Source organism: Macrobrachium rosenbergii, chromosome 5, assembly GCF_040412425.1.
Source record: "Macrobrachium rosenbergii isolate ZJJX-2024 chromosome 5, ASM4041242v1, whole genome shotgun sequence".
Classification (NCBI taxonomy): Eukaryota; Metazoa; Arthropoda; class Malacostraca; order Decapoda; family Palaemonidae; genus Macrobrachium; species Macrobrachium rosenbergii.
This window is the reverse complement of record NC_089745.1, coordinates 66750173-66777258: the sequence shown is the minus strand read 5'-3', so window position 1 is coordinate 66777258 and position 27086 is coordinate 66750173. Positions and strand designations below refer to the sequence as shown.

Below are 27086 nucleotides of genomic sequence, written 5' to 3'. Positions count from 1 at the left end.
CTCTCCTTTTACACCCCTTTCTCCTTCCTAACCTATACTAGGTTAGGTTTATATTAGGCTATGCCTAGGAGGAGTTGGGCTTTGGGCTGTGTAGCTCCCTGGAGTAGGCTACCCTTCCAAGTTCATTTGGAGGGAAGGATGCAGTTGAGCGGGTGTCATGTTCTCCTTGTCTCCTGTCCCCTTCCGGGTAGCCTGCTCCTCTTCACTACCCCCTCCCCCCCCTCAGCTTTGCGACTCGTGCGGGTGACGCTAGATGGCGTTTTCTCCGAGTTCAGGGACTCCTCCTATTGGTAGAGGGATTCGCTCCCTCCCATACCGTCCCCAGCTTCGCTGTGGTGGGGTGGGTGGTTCGTTTGCTCGAGCGTGTTCGAATCCTGTCTCATACCTCTCATCTCCCCATCGGGCTACGAAGTTAGGGTGAAGGTGTGGCCCCGCCGTATGTTATGAACATAGACACTTTACCCGTTTGTTTCTCCGGCGGGGAGGTGATGGTGGGATGATTCTATGTCACGCAAGCGTAACGGACTCCTCCGGTCTCCGGAGTATTACCATCACTTGTTATTTTTATTGTTGATTATTGTTATTATTATTTTGTTTTACCATATACGTGAATCCGGTCCCACACCCGGGGGCTCCGCCGTTATTTTTCTGGCAGCCCTTATGGTTGGTTCCTGGTTTCTCGTTCCTTCATTCCCCGGAGTCTTCCGGGGTCTGAATCCTTACCTTCCACTCTGTGCATTTAAAGCTTATTGGCCCAGTTTATATGGGGAGTTCTTCTACGCCGGAGTATTCCGGTTGTAGTTGAGTTTCCCGGCCTTGCCGACTTTATTTTGCTTGGAGTGTGAGGTTCATGTACTTTTACCTTTACAGACTGTTCGCTGTGAGGAGCCGGGTGTACCGCCTCCCTTCAACAACCCTACGGACACGTGTGTGTGCGGACCCACGCTGGCTGTGCGGTCCGACTTGGACGACCTGGTTGTTTGGCACCCGATGGCTGTGAGGTTTGCTTTGCTCTCTCCTCAACCATCCAGGATGAGTCGGTAAGTGAAAGTCTTCTTTCCTCCGGTCCATGCTCCTCATGCGATATGTTGTTTATATTCTCCGTCTGACTTTTCATTCCTGACTAACTGCAGGTTTCCTTGCAGGCGGACGAAGCTTCAAGAAGTCTGCCTTGAATCCCTCCGGGCCTGGGTGGCTGGGTTCGGCAGGAATGTTCTGTCGGGAAGCCCTACGCCCTCGACGCCAGGTTGAGGACTTGCTTTACCCCCGGCGCACGGGTGGCGGCTGCAGTGCCAGAAGAACTTGCCACCCCTATCATTCAACAAATCCGTGATGCGACCCAGCTACCTCAAGTGGACATCATGTACGCCGAGGTCTCGGAGGATGTTGCCGCCCTAAATCTCGACTTGGAACCGATGAATACGGAGCAGGACCAGGTGGTAAGTGGTGAGGTAAGTGAGGATATTGGGGCGGGCCCCCCTTTGTTTGACTCCCCTGCTTCATCTGTCTCTTCGTTTGCAGGTTTTGTGAAGTCTTCCTCTTTGGGTGATAGAGCTCCGTCTGCTATCCCCAAGTTGAAGACTTCATGGAAGGCGAAGGGCTATAAGTCCTCGACTTCCAAGAAGGCATTGCCCTTCCCCCCGTCGAAGGCTAAGGTTTCAGGACCGGTAGCCTCCGGGAGTAAATCTAGTTCCTCCGGCAAAGGCGCGAGTAAGAGGGCTGCAAAACCAAGCCCTCCTCGCCAACCTTCTTTTGATGCGCAAGCCCTTGCCACTGAACTGTACAAAAAGTTCACAGAGGACCTAGATTCTAGGTTTGAGAAGATCTCAGATAAGTTTGCCAACTATGACAATATACTGGCAGGTTTGGCTCGCCAACCTAAGGCAGAACCGCAGTATTCTATCCCCGACACTGCGGACCTCCCGCCGTTTGATGTCGGAAACCCTTGGCGGTTCGCACTCCGGGCCATCCAACATGATGGCAAACTTACCCTAGACGGTCTGGGCACGAGACGGTTGGAGGAGTTGGAGTTCTTCCCCCCCGATCTCTTGCCTCCTTATCCTGGCTTCGTAAGGCTTACTGAAGAAGCCTGGATTCGGTCAGACAAGGTACCTAGGGAGACTGTCATCATCCCTAGGGACCAGGCTCAGTCGGCTCTCCTGCGCACTCTGACGGAGTGGCAGGCAGTGAACACAAAATTGACCCCTTTCAAGGGCAATTTCACGATGTTCACCCTGGGAGAAGATCTTCCCACTCCTTGCATGGACAAAGTGGCTCTGGCTATGGCCCGAGCATGCTTTGATGGTAATCCCTTTCCTCAATTAAGGGAAACAGACCCTACTTCCTGGTATTCCCAGGAAGTAATGAGTTCTGGTGGACGCCCGTCCACTTTCACTGTAGGCAAGCTGGACCCTCTTTGCGCTTCCATGCAGTTTAGTGAACAGCTCCCTAAGCTGCCGGAATCTTTGTTGAAGGCGGAGTTTGAGGCCCGGACTAAGTTAGCCCGGTCCTTGAGCTCCAGCTGTCTTACTGAGGCTACTGCCGTCTCCGGCTCGGACGAACCCTTTTTCCAGGTCCTAGCTAAGTCTTTCCTGGCGAGCTTCCAGTTAGACTTACATGAGTTTATTATGGCTAGACTGGAGTGCAGAAAATTTATTTTTACTGACGCTACAATCCGCCACGAGCCTAACAAGCTCATTAAAAGCTCGATCTGGGGACCTAACCTCTTCCCTGAAGAAGAGGTTACATCCGTCATGTCTGAGGCTACACGGGCCAATCAGAGTCTGCGCGCTCGGTGGGGAATTCCCACTTATAAGCACAAGACTCCAGAATCGGCCGGCCCCCAGACGAGAGGAGGCAAAAGGTTCAGGAGACATAAGAGGCCCCATCAGGCGGTGGTTCAAGCCGTCCCGGTCTCGGCAGTGGCCCAGCCATCTACCTCTAAGTCCCAACCCCAACAGTACGTGTTGGTCCAACCAGCGGCGCCCTCCTATGTATCCTCACCAGCATACAACCCTACATATGAAGGCCGTGGATTTTTCACGGCCTCAATAGGGTTGCAAGGGGAGGGGAGGAAGGGCAAGGCCCCCCACAGAGGAAGGCCTAACACCACCCCAAGAGGAAGACCTGGACGTGGTAGAGGGAACAAACCCGCTCCCTCCCACTGAGAGAACGCAGGTAGGCGGTCGCCTGTATTGGTTCAGGGACCAATGGACCTTCAGCCCTTGGGCACACAGCATTGTGTCCAAGGGACTGGGGTGGAGCTGGATCAAGAATCCTCCCCCTCTAAACAGATTTTACCAGCCACCCACATCAATCCTACAGGATTATGTAACAGAATTGCTCAACAAACGAGCAATAAAGAAAGCAAGGCACCTAAAGTTTCAAGGCAGGCTATTCACTGTCCCCAAAAAAGACTCCGATCAGCAAAGAGTGATCCTGGATCTGTCGCGTCTAAATCTCTACATAAAATGCGACAAGTTTCGCATGCTTACGGTAGCTCAGGTTCGGACTCTACTTCCGCGTGGAGCCGTCACCACCTCTATCGATCTTTCAGACGCTTATTATCACGTCCCGGTTGCGCGGAACTTCTCTCAGTTCCTCGGTTTCAGACTCGGGAATCAAGCCTACTCCTTCAGGGTCATGCCCTTCGGTCTGAACATTGCACCCAGGATATTCACCAAGCTGGCGGATACGGTAGTACAGCAGCTCCGGTCCCAAGGAATTTCCCTAGCAGCGCACTACCTGGGCGTTTGGATAATCTGGGCTCCAACTGTTCCGGTGTCAAGAAGCCACGTCCATAGTCACCAATTTCCTAGAGTCATTGGGTTTTCAGCTGAACAGGGAGAAGTCCCGCCTGACTCCGGAGTCTCGGTTTCAGTGGCTGGGTCTTCAGTGGGATCTGTCCTCCCACACGTTATCTCTCCCTCCTTCCAAGAGGAAAGAGATAGCATCTCTCACCAAGAGGTTTCTCAAAAATCCGTCGGCATCCCGTCGGTCCCAGGAAAGAGTCCTCGGGTCTCTTCAATTTGCCTCAGTGACAGACCTGCTCTTGAAAGCCAAATTAAAAGACATAAACAGAGTGTGGCGGAGTCGAGCAAACACCAGGCTCAGGGACAAGGTCTCCTCTATCCCTCAAATCTTAAAGACAAGACTGTGGCCTTGGACCACAGTCAAGGGCCTGTCCAAAACAGTTCCACTTCAATTTCCCCCTCCGGCACTAGTTATCCACACAGACGCTTCTCTAAGCGGCTGGGGGATATTCACCAAAACAGAAAGTACAAGGAACGTGGTCCACAATGTTTCAGCAGTTCCATATAAACACCCTGGAAGACATGGCGGTCTTTCTAACGCTGAAGAAAAATCCGCCCTCCCAATCGGTTCATATCAGGTTGGTGTTAGACAGCGCAGTGGTAGTTCATTGCATCAACAGGGGCGGCTCCAAATCAGGTCGAGTAAACCAAGTGATGGTAGCTATCTTCTCCCTGGCGAACAAGCACGGTTGGCACCTGTCAGCCACCCACCTAGCAGGAGTCCGAACGTGGTGGCGGATTCCCTGTCCAGGACTACCCGTTGGAGACGGAGTGGTCCCTGGATGCGGAATCTTTCAATGGATTTGCCGCGGGTTCCGGGACTCCAAGTGGATCTGTTACAACGGAGAGCAACTTCAAGCTCCCTGTTACGTAGCCCCCAACCTGGACCCTCAGGCGTTATACAGACGCAATGACAGTAGATTGGAACAATTGGGAGAGGATTTATCTGTTCCCTCCAATAAATTTACTGCTGAAAGTATTACACAAACTCAGGACATTCAAAGGTCAACCAGCCCTAATAGCCCCCTATTGGCCGAAGAGCAGTTGGTTCCCTCTCCTTCAGGAACTGGGATTGCGGAGTCTTCAGATTCCCAAGCCCATTCTGACCCAGACAGTACAAACCAAGACTGTGTCAGCTTCCTCAAGGATTCAAGATGCCCTAGCTTTATGGACTTTATAAAGTTCGCAGCCCAAAAGGAGCAAACATTGACCCTGTCAATACTCTGTTTTTAGAATCAGATAAAAGAGATTCTACTATTAGACAATATGACTCAGCAGTCAAAAAGTTAGCCTCCTTCCTGAAAGCATCTGAAGCCAAAATTATGACGACTAATTTAGGAGTTTCCTTCTTTAGGTCACTGTTTGAGAAAGGTCTGGCTCCCGCCACTATTACCACAGTCAAGTCGGCATTGAAGAAAGTATTTCTTTACGGCTTTAAAATCGCCCTTACAGATTCCTATTTTTCATCCATCCCCAGAGCATGCGCTCGTCTGAGACCAGTATCACGTCCACATTCGGTTACTTGGTTTCTCAATGACGTCCTTAAGTTAGCATCAGGGTTGGATAACTTCCATTGCTCTTATCAGGATCTGTTAAGGAAAACCTTATTTTTAATTAGTTTGGCTTCAGGTGCTAGAATCTCAGAGCTGTCAGCTCTCACTAGAGGTGATAATTTTGTTAACTTCCTCCCATCCGGAGAAGTCCTCCTTTCCCCTGACCCTAGATTTTTAGCTAAGAACGAAGACCCACAGGACAGGTGGTCTCCTTGGAAGGTGGTGCCCCTTCCTCAAGATCAGTCTTTATGTCCAGTCTATACACTTAAATCTTACCTCTCAAGAACTCCACAGAGTAAGTCGGGTCCTCTTTTTATCAGGGAGAAAGGTGGTACTCTTTCTCTTAATGGTATAAGGCAACAAATTCTGTATTTCATTAAACAAGCCAACCCAGACTCAGTTCCTAAAGTTCATGATATTCGAGCAGTGGCTACTTCTATTAATTACTTTCATAATATGGACTTTTCAGAGTTATCAAAATATACGGGTTGGAAATCACCTCTAGTGTTTAAACGCCACTATTTAAAATCACTCGAAGCCCTGAAATATTCTACTATAGCAGTGGGAAGTGTCATCTCCCCACCTTAAATAATTATATCCTTTCCTTTTCCCCCCCGCCCGCCTACCTCATTTGCTTCTCTGCTTATTCTCCTGGTTGTTTATGCCTCACTGCCTAGCCCCTCATATTGATATATTTGTATCTGCTGATGGAAAAGTGTAATCTGACTAGCCATAATTGTTTCGCTTGCGGGGTACTGGACAGTTTTTGTTTGGCTCCACGTACCCCAGACATTTGTGTGTGTTATATTCATTAGTCTTGTCTCTTACGTGTTTAGCCTAAGTTTACATGTATAGTTTTAAGGTTGTTTTTGCTTGTTCTGTGCACATTTCATGTTTCACTACTTTTAAGTAATTTTAAGGTTTTTGAGGTTTTTTCCCCATCATACCGGGGACCTCCATTGTTTTGTAGTGCTAAGTTTGTTGGTGTGCCTTAGAATTAAGTTACCTTACTTTTAAGTATTCTTGCTTCATGAAAGAGATTGCTTAATTAAAGTTATTTTCGTTACAATTTTGCTTTTTCTTCAGATTACCCTCCTTTTTTCCAGTAGTAGCAGTCTTGGCATGATTCTCTATCACTATTTCACCGGCTGACACGGGACTGGACTCAGAAAAGGGATTTTGACAGAGGAAAAATCTATTTCTGAGGAAGGTCCCGTGTCACCCGGTGACCCTCCCTGTCTAGTCTAGTACTCCCCCCCCCTACTTGCACATGCCAAGTCTGGGGTTAGTGCTAGCATGGAATGAAGTAGGTGGCGCTGGTGTCGCCGTCCTGGCGGGTGTTGAGTGTGGGAGCTGTAACGGCTCACCGCTCTTTTACTGGGGTTTTGATAAGGAGAGATCTTTCGAGTATATTTCCGTGGTAGTGGTATTTCACTCACCCTTCATTATACCGACGTCTTCTAAAAGACGATCGACTGGGGGTAGTAACCCCAGCTTTCCTGAAAGCTCTTTTTCTCTGGTATATCTAGCATTGTTATACCTAGAAATTCGTGCTGTAATGGAATTTCACCGGGTGACACGGGACCTTCCTCAGAAATAGATTTTTCCTCTGTCAAAATCCCTTTATTAAATTCAAAAGAATCATAACAATACACAGGCAGCAGAATATCATAAATAACACTAGCAACAGTAGATAAAAAAAAAACAAACAGCATAAACATTAAAACTGCAGGACAACTAAACAGAGCTGATACAGCAACCATCACGTCCTCAGACACAGTTCCACAAGACTGGACTCCCACGACAGAGTCGATACGACAACCATCGCGTCCAAAAGAATGCTCTCCACTCATCTGCTGCCGTGACCTGCTGCTGTCCTGGACCTGACTGGCGAAGTCTGACACCATCCACCACACGTCAACTCGCCAACAAGAAAAAAAAAAAAAAACAAAAGGAGGCAACAATCCACCAAGGGAACAATCGACAAACGATTGTTCCTAACAGTGACCTACCCAGGTTGAGGCCTTGGGTATATCTTCAGTAGCATAATGAAGATGCTGGACATCTTTTCAAGCCTAGACCCTCAACTTTGAGCAATGCAGTGATGCTCTGCAGCAGTGAAATCCTTTAACTGGTGCACAAGCATGGACAATGCTTGGTCATATTCTCCAAGCTGTAAATATGTTAAGAAGAATGCTTCTGATGATGAAAGCGATTCATGTACTTACCCTGGTTGAGGTCTTAGGTATATCTTTAGCAGCATAATGAAGATGCTGGATTTCTTTTCATGGCTAGCTCCTCGACTTTGAGCAATACAGTACTGTTCTGCAGCAGTGAAGTCCTTTAACTGATGCACAAGCATGGACAATGCTTTTTCATGTTCTCCCAGCTGTAAAACAAACAAAAATATTGGAGACTTATCACTGAGAGGGGGTACACAGTATTCAGCATCTGCAAAATAAACATCACTGAGAAGCAATTCATCACCATTCAGTCAGAAGTATAGTGTACTGTACTACGCAGTCCTCATCTTTAAAAAGGAGGTCTACAGTTTCTAGTGGAGTTAAGCCCCAATATTTTTCCTTGTTATTCTTGTTTCTATCATGACTCTGAGTCACCCATTCAATTGATCCTGCACTAGGAAATACAGTGAATGTGAAATATTTCTGCTAAGCTGCTGATGTAATCATACGCCATACAAGTTTCTATTTTCAGTACCAGGAACAATCTAATTTTTTTTCATGAGCAAACCTATCTGGTGCTGTATTTTGTTTCAACTCCATTCACTATATGCCATATCTAACATGGAGCTTACCATCATAAATAGATGCGTATTATAGAAGATCCTATTCTTTTTGCTGATAAAGGATGGCAATACACGCACCAATATTGTTATAAATTACCAGTATAAATAAGATTTTTAAGTGCAACATTTTAAAATACTGATATGAAAAAATACTACTTACTAGAATATAATGAAACCTAAAACATTGTCTGAAGTTTTTAATCTACAAGATTAATAATCTACAAGAATACTTACTCTTCCAAATACAGCTGCTGTTTCTATATGCAATGAAGTTCCTTGCAGTCTTTTCAAAACCAACTGTGGTTGGTAATGGCATGATGATGTCAGGAGGTCCTGTAATTTATCTCGAGCTTCTTGCAACAGTTCAGGAGAGGAATCTTCTTTGATAAGTCTTACAGCTTCATCAACATAATGAAGAACTAATTCAGTATGGTATTTCTCATCCTAAAATAAGAAAATTCAGTTAATTTATACTATAAATGTAAACCAAAATCTTCTTCTGTAAATCTTGATTACACCAACAGCAAACATAAACATAGAAAAGCATCATCAGTCTATGTAAAAATAGCAAACAATTATAATAATAAATCATAAAGCCCACAATTCTGAAAATACAGCAGCTATGACCAAGAAATAAAAAGACCAAATAAAAAGAAAACCAAAGCCTGAATTGAATCTGTGAATGTATCAATATGGGATATTTCTAAAACAAATATACACTATGTGAGGAGCAACTGTTATTTATACAGTATTCTCAGGATGAAACTAATACTACAAGAAATGAAAGTACTGTACTTAGCAAGTCAGGTGAGGAATTCCCTACAGTATGGAAAGTCTCACCTATGTCTGATACTTTCATTTTAGCAGTTATTCATATTAGGCATTAGTAGAACTAAGAGGATTAATAACCCATATCAACACTTAGCCATATAATGAAATTAACTTAAGAAAATGCCAAATTGCAAGCAGATTTATGAAGAAAATACAGGCAGTCCCATGTTATCGGCGAGCTCAGTTATTGGCGATCCAGTTTTTTGGGGCTTGTCTATTTTCGGCGCCGATGTGCTGATTTCTGCTTATTGGCACAGATAATCGGGTACTGGCACTGATACACACCTAAAAGAGGCTTTGGCATTTATCGGCGCCAAAAATCGCCAATTTTCAGCTATCAGTGATTTTCACTTATTTTCACGCCATCGTCACGGAACGCCAGCCAATAACCAGGAACTGCCTGTACTGTATTTGATTCATGTTAAGAAATACAAGCCGTAGGATAAGTGAAATTCTACTAAAGAAATTTACTGCAAATTAAATCTAATCATGCATATAACACATACACAGATAGAATATAACTTCGGTAGTGGATCAAAATGTTAACAGACTAAATATCAACAGACTAAATGTCGACAGTCATAATCTCAACACTGTTTAAATATTAATACGCTAAATGTTCATAGAAAAAATGTCGATGGTCATTACGTTTTACATATCACTGGACCAAGTACCTTAAGCTGCAAAGAAAAGCAAAAGGGGAATAAAACTTTACAAAAATATTAAAGTGTCATAGGAGTATTTATTTAAAGCAACATGATAAGAATTCCAAAAATTATTTAAAAAATCCAACACTGGGATAAACATACAAGGTTATAAAACTTTACGAAAATAGTGAAGTCTAATATGAATATTTATTTAGAGCAACATGATAAGAATTCTAAAAATGATTTAAAAAATCCAACACTAGAATAAATATACGATGTTATAAAACTTTACTAAAATAGTGAAGCGTAATTTGAATATTTATTTAAAGCATACAATGCTATAAAATGTGAACTATTGCATGCAAAAATTCCAGTACATTTTCATTGTTGTAGCCTTCAACAAAGCTTTTCAGTCTGGCATTTACTTCAGTATACTTCTTGTTCTTTTTCCCAACATCCTTTCCTTGGAGTGCTTGCTCTAATATCATCTATCTCCATACTTGCTTGTTCTGAACAGAGTTTTTGAAGAAGTTTTTCTTCTGTTGGGTGGTTAATCGTCATCCTTTCTTGAAAGCATTATGCCAGCCCTCGAGCATGTTGATTGTTCTTGGTAAATCATTTAATGTTTTCTCATAACATGACCATAAGTTAACTTCACACTTTGGCCACCTCCTTCTTCCACGCTGAAAAACACCCAACCATGTCATCACAAAGTATTGTAGAAATCCATCTAAAATATTATCCGTTTCTTCATCATGAGATGACACCAAAGTGTCAAAACAATCATATACGTCGACTGGTGGGACAAATGCAAGTGCTTGAAGTTTTTTTATGATCACTGCATTTTCAGCATTTGAGTACTAATACTGCAAATCCAATCCTTGTACCTTTTGCCAGAGGCACTGGTCATGAAAAAAAAAAAAAAAACATACATAGACTTCAGCATCTAGGAAACACTTTTTCACGCTATTGACTGCTGAACATTCAGAGTCTAGCAATACTGAAACTGGAGGCAAGTTATGACTTTTAAGCCAGGTGAATATTTTGTCATATGTAATCACATTTTTGTGAGTTGTAACACAACACATAAGAAGAGAAAGTCTTGTTTTCTTGTCTCATGGCATGTACTGTGTAAAGCTGTTAAGTAGAACAAATATTCACTTCTTCACAGCTTTACTGTAAAAAAATTTTCACCTCTCGTTGTATCTGTTAAATTTTCATCACTAGTCACAGAATTATGTGCTCTTTTTACAGTATGCGCAAGTGTTTCCTGTTCTGGTAAAGCTCCAGATACTTCCGAAGGAATATTTTCCGTACACTTGTTTATTACAGTATTGAGAAAGTAATTTCTTCCATCTTTCTAGTATTTTCTTTCAACTCTTCTTTGACCTTGAGCACTTCTTTTCGCATTAAATCTGGAGGATGGCAGTGTTCTCAAGGTTAAGATATTACTTCACCACTGCTAATTAGCCTTCCACTGCAGAGTCCTCGTTTTTCACATTTCCAGTAGGTTTTTTCTTCTTTTTCTTTATCAACAACGTAAATGTAGCCTTCGTGCACAAGCTTCTTGCCTCCCTTGTTGGTTTTGATTAACTCAATTTCTATGTATGTAAGCCTTTCCTGAAAATAAAACTAATACCAAAGTCTGACTTCTATGAAAGAAAAAGATGAAATAAGTTTTGAATATAGTGCTTGAAATGAATAAAAGTAACATATTGTTTGGGCCATTAACTGGGTAATTTAAATGCAGACAAGCTTGTAATCATTTAAACTTGGTAACAATAGGAGTCATTTAAACTTTGTAAGAGTCCTTTTTCAGGATGCATTTGAATGATTTTACATTTGTATAGCCTATTATGAAAGTAGCAAATTGTGCATAATTTACAACAAATATTTACATAATTTTAATTTTTTTGCAGCTTACGGTATTTGGTACACTGACATGTAAAAAGTAACGACCATTGACATTTTTTCTATTGATATTTAAACAGTGTCGACATTATGACCGTTGACATTTTGGCTGTCAACACTTTGTCTGCATGCCATAACTTCATTACAAAATAAAAGAGTAATAAAGGAGGTCAACACTTCAAAAGAATTGTCTTTAGTCCTCTTATTCTTTCATGGTACCTGATTTGTGTTCAAAAACTGATGTACAATGGAATGATACAAAACTGGGAGCATCTTTTTGACACTGATATATTACTGTATTCTGAATCTTGAAAATATTATAAATTCTGTCATGCCATATCAGACAAAACATGACTCCAATTAACTTACTTTCAACTTCTTTGTATCGATAAGATGGTGAAGGAAACTCAGTCTTGCCTCAGGATACCTTTGTAACGATTGCAAAACTCTTGAAGGATCTAAAGTTGCTTGACTTTCTGTGAATATTCTTACACCTTGACTAGGATTTCGATCCAGAACAAAGTCTGCATAACGCCATATTACAGATGAATCATTTGCGCTGTCAAAAAATTCAATACTTTACTTCTATCTGATTTCTCTAGAATACCCAGTACATACTCATTTTTCCAAGGTAGTCAAAAAGTTACTTGGGCCACTATTAGGAATTCAATAAAACAATCTAAAGAAATCATTTAAGTTGGAATAATTTGCCCATAAATGCCTACTTATTAATAAAATACAGTAATTTATTATACATAAGCTGATACATGAAATGCACTGAAAGAATATTTAATCTACATAATGTATAGTGAAAAATCACACTGCAAACAGTAACTTACAGACACTTTATACACTATACATCCTGTTAAATCCTTCTGTAATGCTAGAGCATCTGAACATTCCTTACCAAATAAGACAGTCAACTAAATCCTGGATTCCTCTGAAATGATGATCCTTGATTTCTTCTCGAACAAGGCGAGTGAGTACTTCCAAGGATTTCTCAAGATCCCCCAAAACTCTGGAAAATACAACAAAACCTTGATTATGAGTGTTTCACAGATATAAATCACTAATATATTCACTAATACCACTATGCCTGGTCAAAGACTGCAAACCAAGATTTGATCTGCCACATAAGTAAAGTGAAAGTTTGGTGGCAGGTGAGACATCCTGCAGAAAGGAGCAACTCTGCTTGTACTTGCCTCAATATCAGTTTTTAGAACTGCCTGTGATCCAAACAAATGCTATACAGCTATTTGTTTACCAAGGATTCTGACTCCTGAGCACTTCAGATGTCGATATGATCTGGTAAGTTGATATTTGGTACCTTCTTGATCAGAGCTGTGTTCCCTACTTGGACTACGTCTAGTCCCTTTAGTGTTTGGTGAAAATAATCTGATCTGTATCTGCTAACCACTTTACTCCTCATGAGTATGAGTCTGTGCTAGTGTAACAACAATTAAGATTATTTCATTTTTGCCTTTATTAATCCCCAGTTCTTTCAGCCTTCCTCACTGTGTTTAAGTGATTAAATGGTGATTTCTCCAATCAGTAGGTTTATTTACTGTTTTCAGGTTCACCTTCAATATTGCTATTTATATTACCTTGATTAACTTTATGCAGTGGGTTCTGCATTTAGTTACTGCTACTTGAATGTATGCATGATATGTTTATCATTCATTGCTATGATTGGTTTTAGATGATGGTTTAGTTGTGTCCTACTTAGCAATTCAGTGTGTATTTTCATTTGTGCTAACTAATGTCATGTATTCTTTATCTACTGTTTACGGAGAAAATAAGATTAAACCTAAAATTAAAATTACTTGGTTTCAGTTCTTCACCACCTTAAAGTGATCAGGCAAACATCAGCCAGGGTAGCTTCCCCTACAGTCCACATACTGTGGTAGTAACTGACTGATAAAGAGTCAGTGATATGTCATCACCCGGGGGGTAGTGCGAACTCCTGACATCCAAGTAGCACGGCAAGACACTACTGGGTTATGCTGCTTTTTTTTTCAGCATATAATATACTGCTTTTGCTATTAGAATTGTGCTTAGTGTGTATTCTGGGCTCTGTTTGTAATATTCATAATCTCTGTTTTCTCTATGTAGGATACATTATTACTATGGTAAAGCCTCAAAACTGCCAACTCACATACACAGATCTCAATAACTAGTGGTTGACCCATTAAAGGATCTATAAACAATTCATTAATAACACAAATTTATGTTAGACCACAACAGTTGGTTGGGTCATGGCATATTTAAACCCAGTAGGCCCAGCTACCTGCACTACATAGCATCCTGATCATTATTTGCTGTCTCAACATCCTCAGCTCTGTGCTTGGTTCCTCATAACACATTACTACATGCTAACACTGCCTTATGGTCATATTACAAGACCTTAAGGTACTGTAGACCCTTCATGATTATTCATGCTCCAACTGAATGTCATAGAGTCACAACTAAATGACACAATTTTTATAGCAAACTCTACGTATTCCATATAAAGGTAGCAATTATTTGAATTTACTGAATACTAAAGTTATCATAATAATTCATTATGTACATGTGAATGGTTTACTTCGACGTTAAGTTTCTTTCATTGCTCGGCTAATGAATAAAGTTCTTAAACAGAACAGTTAAAGAAGACAGAAATATGATTTGGTTTAGTATTTGTCTGAAAGAGTACTGTTTGATGATTTGAGATATCTTTTAGGTTGTGGATCTTACAAAAACATTGAAAACCATGAAAATATTTTCACTTTTCATAATGATTATATGTATTAGCAGTTTTTCTGCACAATATCTGTTGTGACTCACTTGTTTTCTAGATGCTATGATTATTTTGTATGTTTTTTCTGTGATTATATTGCCCAAATGTACCTCTTGAAGTCTTCTCTGAAAATGGACCCTCATCTCTGCAGCAGCTGTCAAAGTCAGATATGTTTACTATATCACAACCTTGATATCTACGGTGAGTGATCGTCAACCAGTGGTATCACTATACACCTGTATCCACAAAGAACTTATAAGAGGCAACCTTAGTATGTTCCCACCGATATATTTTCTGCTTTCGAAAGTTAGGCCATGTGGACCATGGCATCCTAACAGCCTAAGGTAGTGGTGAAGGAGTGGTACTCACTGGATGAGGTTCAGTCCACTATTCAACTCTGTCTACTCCTCGACTTCTCATCTTGATCTGTCACTTGTACCCATGGCCCAGCCCACTTCTGCTTACAATATGACTGCATGTAATGAACCTGCCTTACCCCAGGGTATGACTACCTCCAGTCTCTCTTACTCCACAGCTATTCACTCACCTTTGGCCTGGGTGCACATCACTTAACCTAACCATGGATTAGCAAACCTGTTCAGCTGCTGCACTGCTGAGGCCCATCCGGTGGAGATGTCAGCACCTGGAGTAGAGGCTTCCTTGTTCTGACTGGAAGTTACTGTTCTCATCTATTGTATCAGAACCTAAGAAATTTAGAGAGATAACAAGTTTTGACATAACCCCCTCCTTCACTAAGGCCTCCATTTCTGCATTAACTACTTTACACAAATCCCTGAGGCTGACTACTCTTCAAGATGTTGACATGCATCCATCTGCTCTGATGTCGCTAACACAGTACTAAAACATTCCTTTCCCAGAACTGAGCAGACACAGGCTGCCATTGCTAGACTTGGCTATATATGGGATCAGCTCAGCCATTACTTCAATTTCTCTTCTAGCCATGATTGTGCCAGTAGTATGAAGGTGATCAGAATCATGCTAACATTTTGGATGTGGAAGGTATTCTGTCTAACATACCCTCCAGTTTGCAGCGACTCATATTCCATGGAGTATTTTTATGTCTTTTGACCCTGCTGATTCTTGTTTTGGGCATTAAGATTTAAGCCTGACACTTCTCACTCTTTCTAAGGTGCCTCCTAAGAAGTCCACTGATATTGGTAATATTGCTTGGAGCTGACTTTTAAACACTGAAGTAGAGTGATATATCATTAGACTCAGAATATTTCTCTCAAGAAAAGACCTATGACATGTTTTTATAAAGAGTTGGCACCTGCTAGCCTTTAGAAGACATTAGCACACCATTTCATCATCATAAACTCAATTTAGCTCTTGCAAGCTCAGTCTGGAAAAACTGACCTTTGACCGCCTACCCCAATGACTTCAGCATCTGGGATGACTCCGTTTACATTGAAGTTTAAATCGGATGCCAGGCAAGGCACACCTTCAAGGAGGTCTCATTCCTCTGCCCCAGGAGGAAGGTAGCAACACTCACCCTTTCGGCTCGGAAAAAGGGAAGCTCTATTGAAGCTAAGACGTGGGTGGTGCAGGTCCTCAGTCAGATATTGGCTACCCTTTCTGGGGACATGCCCCACCTTTCTGCTCAACAGGTAAACTTTTTAGGCCCTGTCATCCTGCTTCAAGGGAACATCTTTGTACTGTATGTGATATGATATACAAATCCTGAGTCCTCTGTTTTGGCCTGCTGACAGTACCTCAAATCTCCCAACAAACTTTGGCATCAGGCTCAACTTATTCGGATAAAACTCTGGAGGTACACAGATGACTGGCTGGTAATGGTGTTGACAGTGGATGATTTCAGATGACATTTATACATATTGTACTAAGTTTGTCAAATCAGTTTAACAGTCACACCTAGTATAAACAACACTGACTGCGTGCCTTTGGATGATTATCAATGTGCAAGAAACCTACTTCTCCCAACAGATGACATGATCTCAACCTTATCAATCCCACTGTATAGCAGGGTCGGCTGCTCTAGTCAACTTTCTCCATCTATTTCTACTCCTTGCATCTTCTTCCCCTAATCCCATCTCATCCATATCCCTCCTCACCACATCCATCCATCTGATCTGCTGACGCCCCACACTCCTCCTACCCATCACTGACATGTTCTTAGCTCTCTTGATTGATTCTACCTCCTCTTGGTATTACATGGCCATAGTATCTCAGACGAGCTTCCCTAGCCTTCTCCTCTACATTACATATACCACACATTCTTCTTATATCTTGACTCTCCCTCCTTTCCAGTAGTGATATTCCAGCAATCCATCTCACCATCCTCATCTCAGTTCTTTCCAACAGTCCCTCCTCTTTCCTCTTAAGTACCCAAGTTTCTGCCCCATATAATAGTACAGGCCTGATAACTGTCTTATAAATTTTCATTTTGAACCTTAATGGGATTTTCTTGTCTAAAACAACTCCAGTAACTTCCCTCCATTTTTGCCATGCTTCTTTCACTCACTGCTTTCTCAGTACCTCCCTCCCTCCTCTGCTATTACTGATCCCAAGTAGTTAAACTCATTGTTCTGTTTTAGCACTGTACCCATCTTCCACTTGAGTGTTTACTTCTTCAAGTCCTTCTTTACTGCTAATTATTAGCTCTGTCTGTCCAGTGTTCACTTTCAATCCTTTCTTTTCTAGGGCTCCTTTCCATGCTAAAATCCTTTCTTGCAGTTCTTCTTCTGTGACTGCTATAATGACTAAATCATCAGCAAACATCAGTTCCTTTCTTCGTTGTTCCTTAATTCTGATGTCAAAGTGTCTATAATAACGAGGAACAAGAATGGACCTGGAGCTGATCCCTGATGGAGGCCAACCTCCTTAGGGAATGCCTCAGTCTCCCCATATTTTATGCTCCTTTCCCAACCCACAAATATTGCTGCAGCACACTGTCTTCAAAGAAAAGTGTGGTAGTTAACAAATGCATACCTAAGGTCTGTAGTTAGCATGTGCTTTTTCTTCTTACTCTCAAGAGACCAGTGATCCTGGGAACTTAGGATATAGTTTTGATTGATGGTTTTGTGTGGAAAAAAATTCTACACATTACCTAGCATAAGTAAGAATGGACTTGCTTCACCAATATGCTAAGAAAAATCATAAAGAATAACATAGGTAAAAGTTACCATCTCAGTCACTAAAAATGGCAGTGAGAAATTAATGGAAAAATATCATATGAAAAATCTAACTACAGTACATAAATTTAACCTTAAAAGCAGCAGAGTGAATAGAAAACCCACATGGATGAAAATCATTGGCAGGTGGGTCTTGCTATTGTGGTAGACAAGCAAAAATTGTAGAAAACTAGTTAGTGAGATACACATTTAACCTTTACAGTCTGACATGTCAGCTATACACCAATTAGTCATTAAACAGGTAGTAATTCAATAATGGTATGATCATTTATCAGTGAATGAAAGGCACATGTACAACAATGGTACCATATATATCTTCTGGTAAACACAAAATAAAATAAAATGAACATTTTTAAATAAAAATTTGCTTTAAAATGTTTATAGTACTTTACCACCCGCAATGTAATGGCTTTTATTCTGTGAAAACAGTATTTCATTCAACAATTCACTGTGGAATACCAAACCATGCTTTATTCCCTATGGTCAATCAACATGGTATTACTTTATAATCACAATGTGCAAAAACATTCTGAAGAACAAAAAATGGAAACAAGGTGTAGCCAAAGACTGATTTTTAAATAATATTGTCATAATTCTGCCCAGTGAATTATTTATGACTTTTTTTTTCAATGTAAAGTAATTCACTGGGCAGAATTATGACAATATGCATACAGCATTATTTCATAGTATACTGAAGTGTGTATTAATAGAATACACACTGCATTCTTTAATACATTTTTTTCCTTACTTCAGCATATACACTCCACTATCCAGTACTGGCAAAAGAGCTGTAACAACTAACCTGTGTAGTTTTGCTAAAGCAGAATACTGATTATGTTTCTCAAGCCATTCTGAACACTCCGGTAAACTACATAAAATATCTCCAGAATTTAAAAATGCCATTAGGTTGGGAGACTTCATCTCTGCATACAATTTGATGATAGCAGTATCTACTTCCTGTAAATAAATAAAAAGTATAGACAAACAATGAATATGCAACTTAGACACACCCCTCTCACCTTACACTACCACCTTAATGCTCAGCTAGGGCAGACAAACAGAATGAATTGTTGATTAAAAATAAAGTAGTTGTTGGAATACCAACTGCCTCTGGAAGCCCTAAATCTCTCTTGGCACAAACTGATATTTTTAGACTCAGTTTTATCTGCCTTTTGCTGGCCTCCATTTTCTTTTGCCCATTTTATTTATTTTCATCATTACGTCATTTGACTATTTATCTACTGCAAACAATGATAACATCAAAATGCTGTACAATGTTAATAGTGATTCATTCATAACCAACCATTACAAGTAATTTAACCCAAGTCATCGTCCTCTGTGAAACCCAGAGACAATGTTTCCAAATTAAAAGATAAGATGAGGATCATCTACGTGTCTACAGCACTTTGCATGCGTGACATGGATCCTAAGGTCTAGAGAATTAAAAGGGCATCACTTATTTTTATTTCTAGCATGGAGTTAACAAGGCTTCCATTTTCTTAAAAGCTGGTTGATTTCCAGCCAGTATTGATCATCCATACCCATTTCTCTTATTTTTTTATTTAATTATTTTCTTTATTTCCACCTCTTTCTTTTGTTAGTGATTCTGTATCTCAATACCACATCTTCCTCATGACAGGCTAGCAGTCCCTAAGTAGTGCAGGCAATGTATGTATGGATGTGAATACATAATGAATGCTGTGCGCATGTAACAATAAAAAATGAATGGCAGTGAACAATGCAAGCACCAAAATACTTCAGACTGACTTGTTACTTTTAGTGGTACTAGTAGTCTATGTACATACAGAACAAGTCTAATCACCTGGCTCTTGAGTAAACATTTACGATTGCTATGTATACGATAATAAAGTAATCATACAACACTGTATGTAGTATCAAAATGACTGTACAAAAAAATTTTTACTCTCTCTCTCTCTCTTCAATTATTTTATTAAACAGATGAACAAACAGTAAACAACCTTTCCTGGAACTTACAAATTCATGACAATAACAATGATCACACTATTAAACATATAAGAAAATATTAAATCATTACTTTAATCTCAAACATACACTGCTGGCTAAACAAAAACACTTACACATTCACTGTTTGAGCTGAGCTGCCAAGTGCAAGGTGTTACAATTAGACACATAGTAACACTATTACAAAGCTAGTGGGCAGAGCTGAGAAAATTTCATACTATCAGCTTATCCTGTGGTTAAATAAGTTTCTTTAAAATGTGGGATTTTCTATTTGCAAAATAGAAAACTAAATAAATTTGTACATTATTTTAAACTTTTATATTTTAACATAAAATTGCACACTTTTTTAAAACAATGTTCTTTGAGCATACAATCAACTGAAATAATTAAATTTTCCCATAAAAAAGTGCTGTACCCTTTTGCTTTTTCCCAGCTGACTGCAGAAGCATGACTAATGAGCATGTGGTCAGCCTCTATGTATGTGTATGTGTGTGTGTGTGAGTGGGGGGGGAGTGGGATGGCAGGAACACGGCTTTGGATTTAACCTCTCTCAGACAAGCACACCGTGGCTTCAAGATAAAACAGAATGGGGAAGATTTGCAGATTTGAGCATATGTGATGTCCTGAGTTTATTGCATGGATAAAGGTCTTTTCTCAACAAAAAGTGTGACATTTTACATTAGTAAATGAGAATGCAGAAAATCATATAAAAATATATCATTATAATTTTCTAGCTTTCTTACCTTCTTAGCAACAATGAAAGTCTTAAAAGTAAACAATAAATTAAAGGACATTCAATTTTCTTAACTCATTCTTCCATATTCTTGTTAAAGCATTTGGATTCAATACTAAAATATATAAATTACTCACTTGTATACTGCTTTTCAAGTGATCCTCAGAGGAATGTTTAGACAGCTAGTCAATCTCTCTCTCTCTCTCTCTCTCTCTCTCTCTCTCTCTCTCTCTCTCTCTCTCTCTCTCTCTCTCATGTTCAGTAATTCTTTTTTAATACTTTCTATTTTTATTTCAATTATACTTTTCTCTTCCTTTCATCATGTAATTTTCTTATGTTTAAAGGAGTATTTGTTTTGCTTTAATTATGCTTTTATTGCTCAGGCAATTACTTATAGCAAATCTCTACCTCTCTCTCTTTGTTAACTCCATTAATGTACCACTTATTCTCTTAGCAGCATGGAAACAGAAGATTGAGATAAAATAGTGACACCTCAACTTAATGGACAATTGGGGGGGGGGTCTGCCTCTCCCAGTAAGTGATGAAATTCATCAAGTAACGAAGACTGGAATATAACCAACACAATACAGCACCTTGGAGCGACTTGCTTAGCTTAAGATGTACAGCAATTCCATACAAAGTACTACAGGTACTGTAATTACTAGCCTATCCTAAGTGGTATTTGCAATTTTCATTCGATTTAGAATACTATTAATATCATTCAATTTTTTAAAAATATCTGCAAAATTAATTGCTTCTAAAAATATGTTCAACACAGTATTGTACAGATTAGCCTAATAAAAACATAGCCAACTGCTGTAGTTCTACCTACTTACATGGTAGATTACAAGATGTATATGAAATACATAAAAATTATGCAAAATACCAGAAACATCTTGGGTCTCTGCTTTAAGTTACAAAGCACTCTCTCTCTCTCTCATGCAATATTTCTGTTGAAATTTATTTAATGCAGTATAGTATTGAACCAAAAATAGTAATTCAGTGTGACATTTTAAAATTTTTCAATTTGTTTACACCTACGCATTGGGTTAAGGTAAACTAAGTACTTATTACATGTTTGCTCAGCTTTCTCTCTCTATCAATCAAAAAAAATCTTTATAAAAAATTTGGAATACACTTATCTGTCTCTCTCTTAAGATTTTATTTTTGTACAGAGAGAGAGAGAGAGAGAGAGAGAGAGAGAGAGAGAGAGAGAGAGAGAGAGAGAGAGAGAGAGTGAGTTTATATCAAAATGATGCTTAAGTGCATGTATATACATATACATATACTGAAAAATGTTATAACACTACATTATTATATAAGGTAAAATACCTGTACTGTACAGACTGAATAAATATCAATAAAAATACTGTACTAGAGAGAGAGAGAGAGAGGGGGGGGACCACAGTAAGTGTGAAGTGTTTGGTAACATATGTTTAAATATTAAACGGTTTTTTCATTTTACATATCTTGTAAGCATACCAGGTAAGAAAGTAGAACCACTGTAATTAGATATAGTAAATACAGAGTTTATCTTTAAGTAATGTATGTGTGCATTTATACACACTACTCATACAAACACACTCGAAGAGCGAGTGAGAGAGGTCCCACAGTACATGCACAGCATTTCTTAACATAACTTGTGTAAACATACATACACATGCACATATAAAGACAGAGAAAAATGACGGGGAGCCACAGCACGTAGTGTTTCCTCGTGTGATGCTCGGGTATGTATAAACATGTAGACATACAGAGACAAAATTACATACAGCACAAAATCTTACCTTGTAGACAACAAAATATAGTATGTGTCAATCAAAATACCAAACTGTTTTAGATAATGTACAGTATTTATTTGAATGTGTAACAAATATAGTGAGAACCCACTGGGGGTGTGAAGACTTTGGACATTTTAGTCCAAGTCAAAATTGCTGAATTCCATTGGTGTGTAATGGAACAAACAATGCTGCTCAAAGCTCGTGGGGTGTGAAGGTGGTGGACTAAGAGAGTTTAGGTAGGGAGCTACTATTCTATTTTCTATTAACACTAATTTCTTATTTGCAGTACACATACAAAGCAATTACACTTGTTTTAACCACAGATCTTAGAATTTCAGAGCACATGCTCAAATTAATCAAATTTGTTCATTTAATGAAATGTTTCCATATATTTGATTAACATTAATTTACAATAGTATGATCACCTATTTTGAAATTCAGATACAGCACATATATGCATGAAACAGCACTTCATTTAACCAAACATTTTAGAATTTCTGAGAATGTGATTGCCAGATGAACGAAGAGTGATGCTCAATATTAAAAAATTACTTTTTAAATGTAAATTTAACAATGTGCAGCAGGAACATTACATTATGTAACTACATTGTACTCTGTAGTTGGAATTTTTAACACAAGAAAAAATTACCACATTTTCTTCATTTGATAAACCAAAAACAAAATATTTTTTGCCCGACTCAACAACACACAGTAAGTAATGAAATCCAACAAGTTGAGGTCCTTTTTGTTAGAGTGCCAGTGTATTTGTTATTATTTTAGCTTTCTCTAAATTTCTCTGATTAAGCATCATAAGCATAGTGTTGATACAGGAAGGGCAGCTGAGAGTTACTTTACATCACATTACTTTCATAAAAGGACTCGAGGCAAGAGGGCTCTTTCCCTCCCCTACAAAGATAACCTGCTTTTCCCTTCATCCTCCTCACAGATGTGACAACAGCACAAGAATCTGCCAAATAACCATTACTCCCCAGGTCTGTGAAAGAAAAACCTCACCACAAATTCCCATGCCTTTTCATCAGGGAAAGCGAGTGGGGTTGAGGATTCACAGCGACCGCCAAAAATAGGATTTTCCTTAATCAAAACCTGTTTTTTGATAGCATAGCTTCTGTTCATCCTCAAAGGAGCATACAAATGAAATTGTGAGGTGACAAAGTGGCCTAGTTCCTGATTAAAAAATCCCAATAACCCAGAAGTAAAAATGGTCTATGGTAAAGTCATAAAAGTTATTGCCCTCCTTCTTTTATTCACAATACCCATTAAATACAACAATGAATGATAGGAAAAAACAAGAATCTTTATGTGTTATTCTATGTGGTTCTAAAGTGACTTATAAAGTGACTTACCTAATTATGCTGGATTGGGATATAGGATTATTGCAATATCTCAGAATTACCATGGCATCACAAAGGTCCTTTGCTTTCCAGTAAGGTGCCTACGAGGCCAGGACCTACCCACAGCACCTACCAACACATAGTGTAGTCAAATTTGTTTGCTGTCATGGAAGCAGTGTTCAAGGAGCGCTGCCTCTGACAATTTGGAGACTTCAAAAGAAATGCCTCCAACAAAAGCCAGGGATGCGCCCATCCCCTGGATGTCATGTGGACCAGAAAGAGGATGGGGTTTTACTTTCTAATTAGGGTTAATAAGACAATTCTCATTCCACGCAGAGAAAGTGGCTTGTTTGTGATAGGGTGTAAGAATAAAGAACCATCTGGGATGTTTGCTGTGCCGTCTAGGTAAACCTGGGGTGTTCGGACCCAGCATAATGGTTTATTTCTCATTCTGAGTCTCCAAAGAAGAATAGGGGATTTCTTCTTCACAAGGTCCTCACTCCTGGCCAGAAATGACAAGCCAGGAGACAAAGTGACAGCTAAACATGTGCATGATGAAATGTTGTTGCAGTCTAAGGAGTTGGGATGCCCAGATGGTCAAGAGGACTGCTTTTTAGAGTGCTGAGTTATAGTTATGACTACTGAATTGAGATAACAGGAGTCAAAGAACCTTATTTAGGAACCCATTAATGGGAAGCCTTGCAGGAGCTGGTCTTTGCAATATAAAGGACCAGAGAATGGAATAAAAAACTTGCATATAATAAATGCCTCACCCATGAAACACAGGCTTTGATAATGTAGCCTTGTACGATATAATTGCACTGTAGTAGCAACAAGGAGCTGGTCCTCAAACAGGTAGCTCAGAAAATGTAACTGTTTCAACCTAAGTTCACCTGGCTCTCAGTGTGGAGATATAATCCAATCACACTTTCCATACGGACTGATATTGCTTGATAGATAAAGTCCGTACTTTTGTACTAAGTACCTAGCAATGTTAGGAGAATAATCTTCACAGCAGACTAGATTTTGAAATCCCCACATACAGGACACAGCTCAGAAAACAGGATGCACAGATGACTTCTCCATTTACTGTCTGGGATAGATTTTCTTGCCTGTTGTTAAAGCAGTAGGAACCAATGACTCTGGCCAATTTGAGGCCACTAAGTAAAAGGTCCACTTCTGGATGCAGAAGCATGTTAGCAGCTATCTGAAAGAAGGTTTTGTCTAACATCCATTTGGTCTGTTATTACACTGAGTGACCCCATGAGGCGGATTGCTGACAAGTGCCACTTCCTTGCCTGAGCCATCAGCAGGAAAAACACCATGACTACATTGAGAGGGGCTGCAAGGGAGCCCAACCTCTTGATACATGTCACTGTTGTCATATTGTCTAGACCAACAAAATGTGGGTCCTCTTTGGAGGTTTCAATTTTTGGAGACAAAAAGACAGCCATCAGCTCATTAGATTTGGCAGACTCACACGCTGTTGTCCCATCTGTGTGAGAAGGATGAAGGGGAAACCGGGTAATCACTGTAGGCAAGGGAAAGAGTCCAACTGCCTGGAGTCCTTTTATACTCGATCACTGCGTCAAATCAAAGGCACTATTGTGGCCAAGACTAACTACGTGGGAATTCTTTAACATTGGTTGGTGTGTCTTACGGAGCCCTGATGGGACCATAAGGTACTCCATTGAGGACAAACAGTGGCTACACTATCAAAAATGTGTTATTCAAACTCCTGGCAGAGGATCTAAATTTAACATTAATTCAAGGTTCACCCCACCAGCAATACACAATATCCTGGTATACTCCTCAGTGGGAGAGGTCAAGTCTTCACATCAGAATGGCCTTTACACTTAGAGCTGTGCAAAATGCTATGAAGGTTTTGGGGCTCACCTGTTCACAACCAGCAAGACCAATTAACTTTGAGTTATGTCATTCTTCCTCACAATGCTAGTTCTCTCAAGGCATGAATAATTTAGTCCTCAAGCATACCGGCTCAGAATTAGACCAAATGAACAATTCTACAAGGACAATCAGAACTGTAATGACCAATTATACATTTTTACATAATGACCGTAAAAGAATACATTATTCATTATGAAAAATCTAATAGCACACTAATACTTGTTAACACTCATATTGCTTGTTTAAGGATACCCTGCTTTTCACGGATCAGGCAAGGATCAACAGGCCTAGCCAAATGTAGATAGGTTAATATTCAGCATCTTTCTAAATTTTGATTATGGTAAATTAAAGAATGTAATAAATAGTAAATTGTTTTGTTTTTAATGATGTATATGCAAAACAGATAAGCCAACAAATTTTGAGTGCTAAAATAAAACCCACTTCAGACAGAAAAAAAAATGGTGGGCTGATTCACAAGAAAAAAATCAATACCACAACTCTTATAAAAAAATAAGAAACAAAAGAACAATAATAATTTTAATTTCCTTTAAATAGAATATTATTTAGTGTGGTTACCAGGATACTGATTGCCCACGATATCCATTAACAAGTGACTCATTTGTTGGTTTTAGATTAGGCCAGCCTTATGCTGGCACAAACTTTTGCTCCAGGCAACCTGTAACCAAATGAATGACAAACTATAAGTCTGTCACCATGGCACATCATGCGCCTGTGCAGCCTAGCAAATAGTTATCAGATACAGCTTGCTGAATACTACCATATGCCCTGTCTGAAACAATAAGGGAACTGATGCAATATTTTGTTCTATAATAATACAGGTATGTTGTGGAGGTGCAAACCAACATTGTTTCATTTCTAATTTAGGGATGTAACTCTGAGGTGAATGGATACATTTCAAAAAGGGCCTGCAAGTACCCAAGCCCTAAACTAGCTCTCATTTCATCCTTACATCATTCCTCCTTTACCTTAAGCACACCTATGCCAACATATCCAGTCTCCAACTATCCCTGGCATTGCAAGCTATTGATGAATACATGGTTTTTAACACCGTGTATGAGTAACGAAAAACACCTAATCTCTAACAAACTTCCACATAGATTCAAAGGACTATTTAAATTTTCTAAGAAACAACCAAAGGCAAAACCCTAGATCTAAGTCAAGTTCATGGTAACAGATAACAACTTGATGACACTCTCAATGAGTTGCACATGAGTCAGGTACTTAGTCTGTGTTTCTAACTTGACGGCAGCTTCAATTTTGAAATTCGCGGTAGCGATAGTCTTTTGTTTATGTAGGTGACTAACCCAGCCAACTTGTTGTTCCTTACCTGGTGAGAAAGCTGCACAGATAGATACTGCTTCTGGTTGGTGCTTATCTCAGCTGAGTAGTGGCATGGCGATATACCCAGGATTGCCTCTACTGAAGTAAGTGACTTTGTAGGCAGAGGAGTACTCTGGTCGCTAATGAAGTACAGTATGAAGTAAACTTTGCAACGAAGACGATATCCGACCATTAACAAAGCCAACAATTATATGCCCCTGCCCAGGGCACAGTACAGTAAAAAAAAACAAAACCAGAGAAAATAGTCACCTACACCACACATTAAAAAACACATAAAAATAAACCACCACCCTACACAAAAAACTGGTGGGCACTCTAGGTACCTTGTACCCTCCAGACTCCCCATGAACTCAACATCCTGCCAAAGCGAAGAGACAGAAAATACGGAAGTATTGCTTCCTACGTTCCCTGCCTGGACACTACACCAGCCACGGACAACTGTCCTAGTGTACTGCAGT

The 27086-nt window shown here is 39.9% G+C and overlaps 1 protein-coding gene and 1 long non-coding RNA gene across 2 annotated transcripts in view; one reads left to right on the top strand and one right to left on the bottom strand.

Moving 5' to 3' along the window:
• Positions 1–27086, bottom strand: part of LOC136838870 (transforming growth factor-beta receptor-associated protein 1-like) — a 213997-nt gene that overhangs the window by 46314 nt on the left and 140597 nt on the right. Inside the window, exons 10-14 of the mRNA XM_067104535.1 lie at positions 18312–18466; positions 12468–12578; positions 11930–12119; positions 8406–8615; positions 7594–7754 (exon numbers count right to left, since the gene is read on the bottom strand). Coding sequence (XP_066960636.1) covers positions 7594–7754; positions 8406–8615; positions 11930–12119; positions 12468–12578; positions 18312–18466 — 827 coding nt within the window. The remainder of the gene's footprint in view (positions 1–7593; positions 7755–8405; positions 8616–11929; positions 12120–12467; positions 12579–18311; positions 18467–27086) is intronic.
• LOC136838874 (uncharacterized) overlaps positions 1–27086 on the top strand; it is a 530691-nt gene that overhangs the window by 467730 nt on the left and 35875 nt on the right. Inside the window, exon 6 of the long non-coding RNA XR_010853148.1 lies at positions 20683–20874. This is a non-coding gene — a long non-coding RNA (uncharacterized lncRNA). The remainder of the gene's footprint in view (positions 1–20682; positions 20875–27086) is intronic.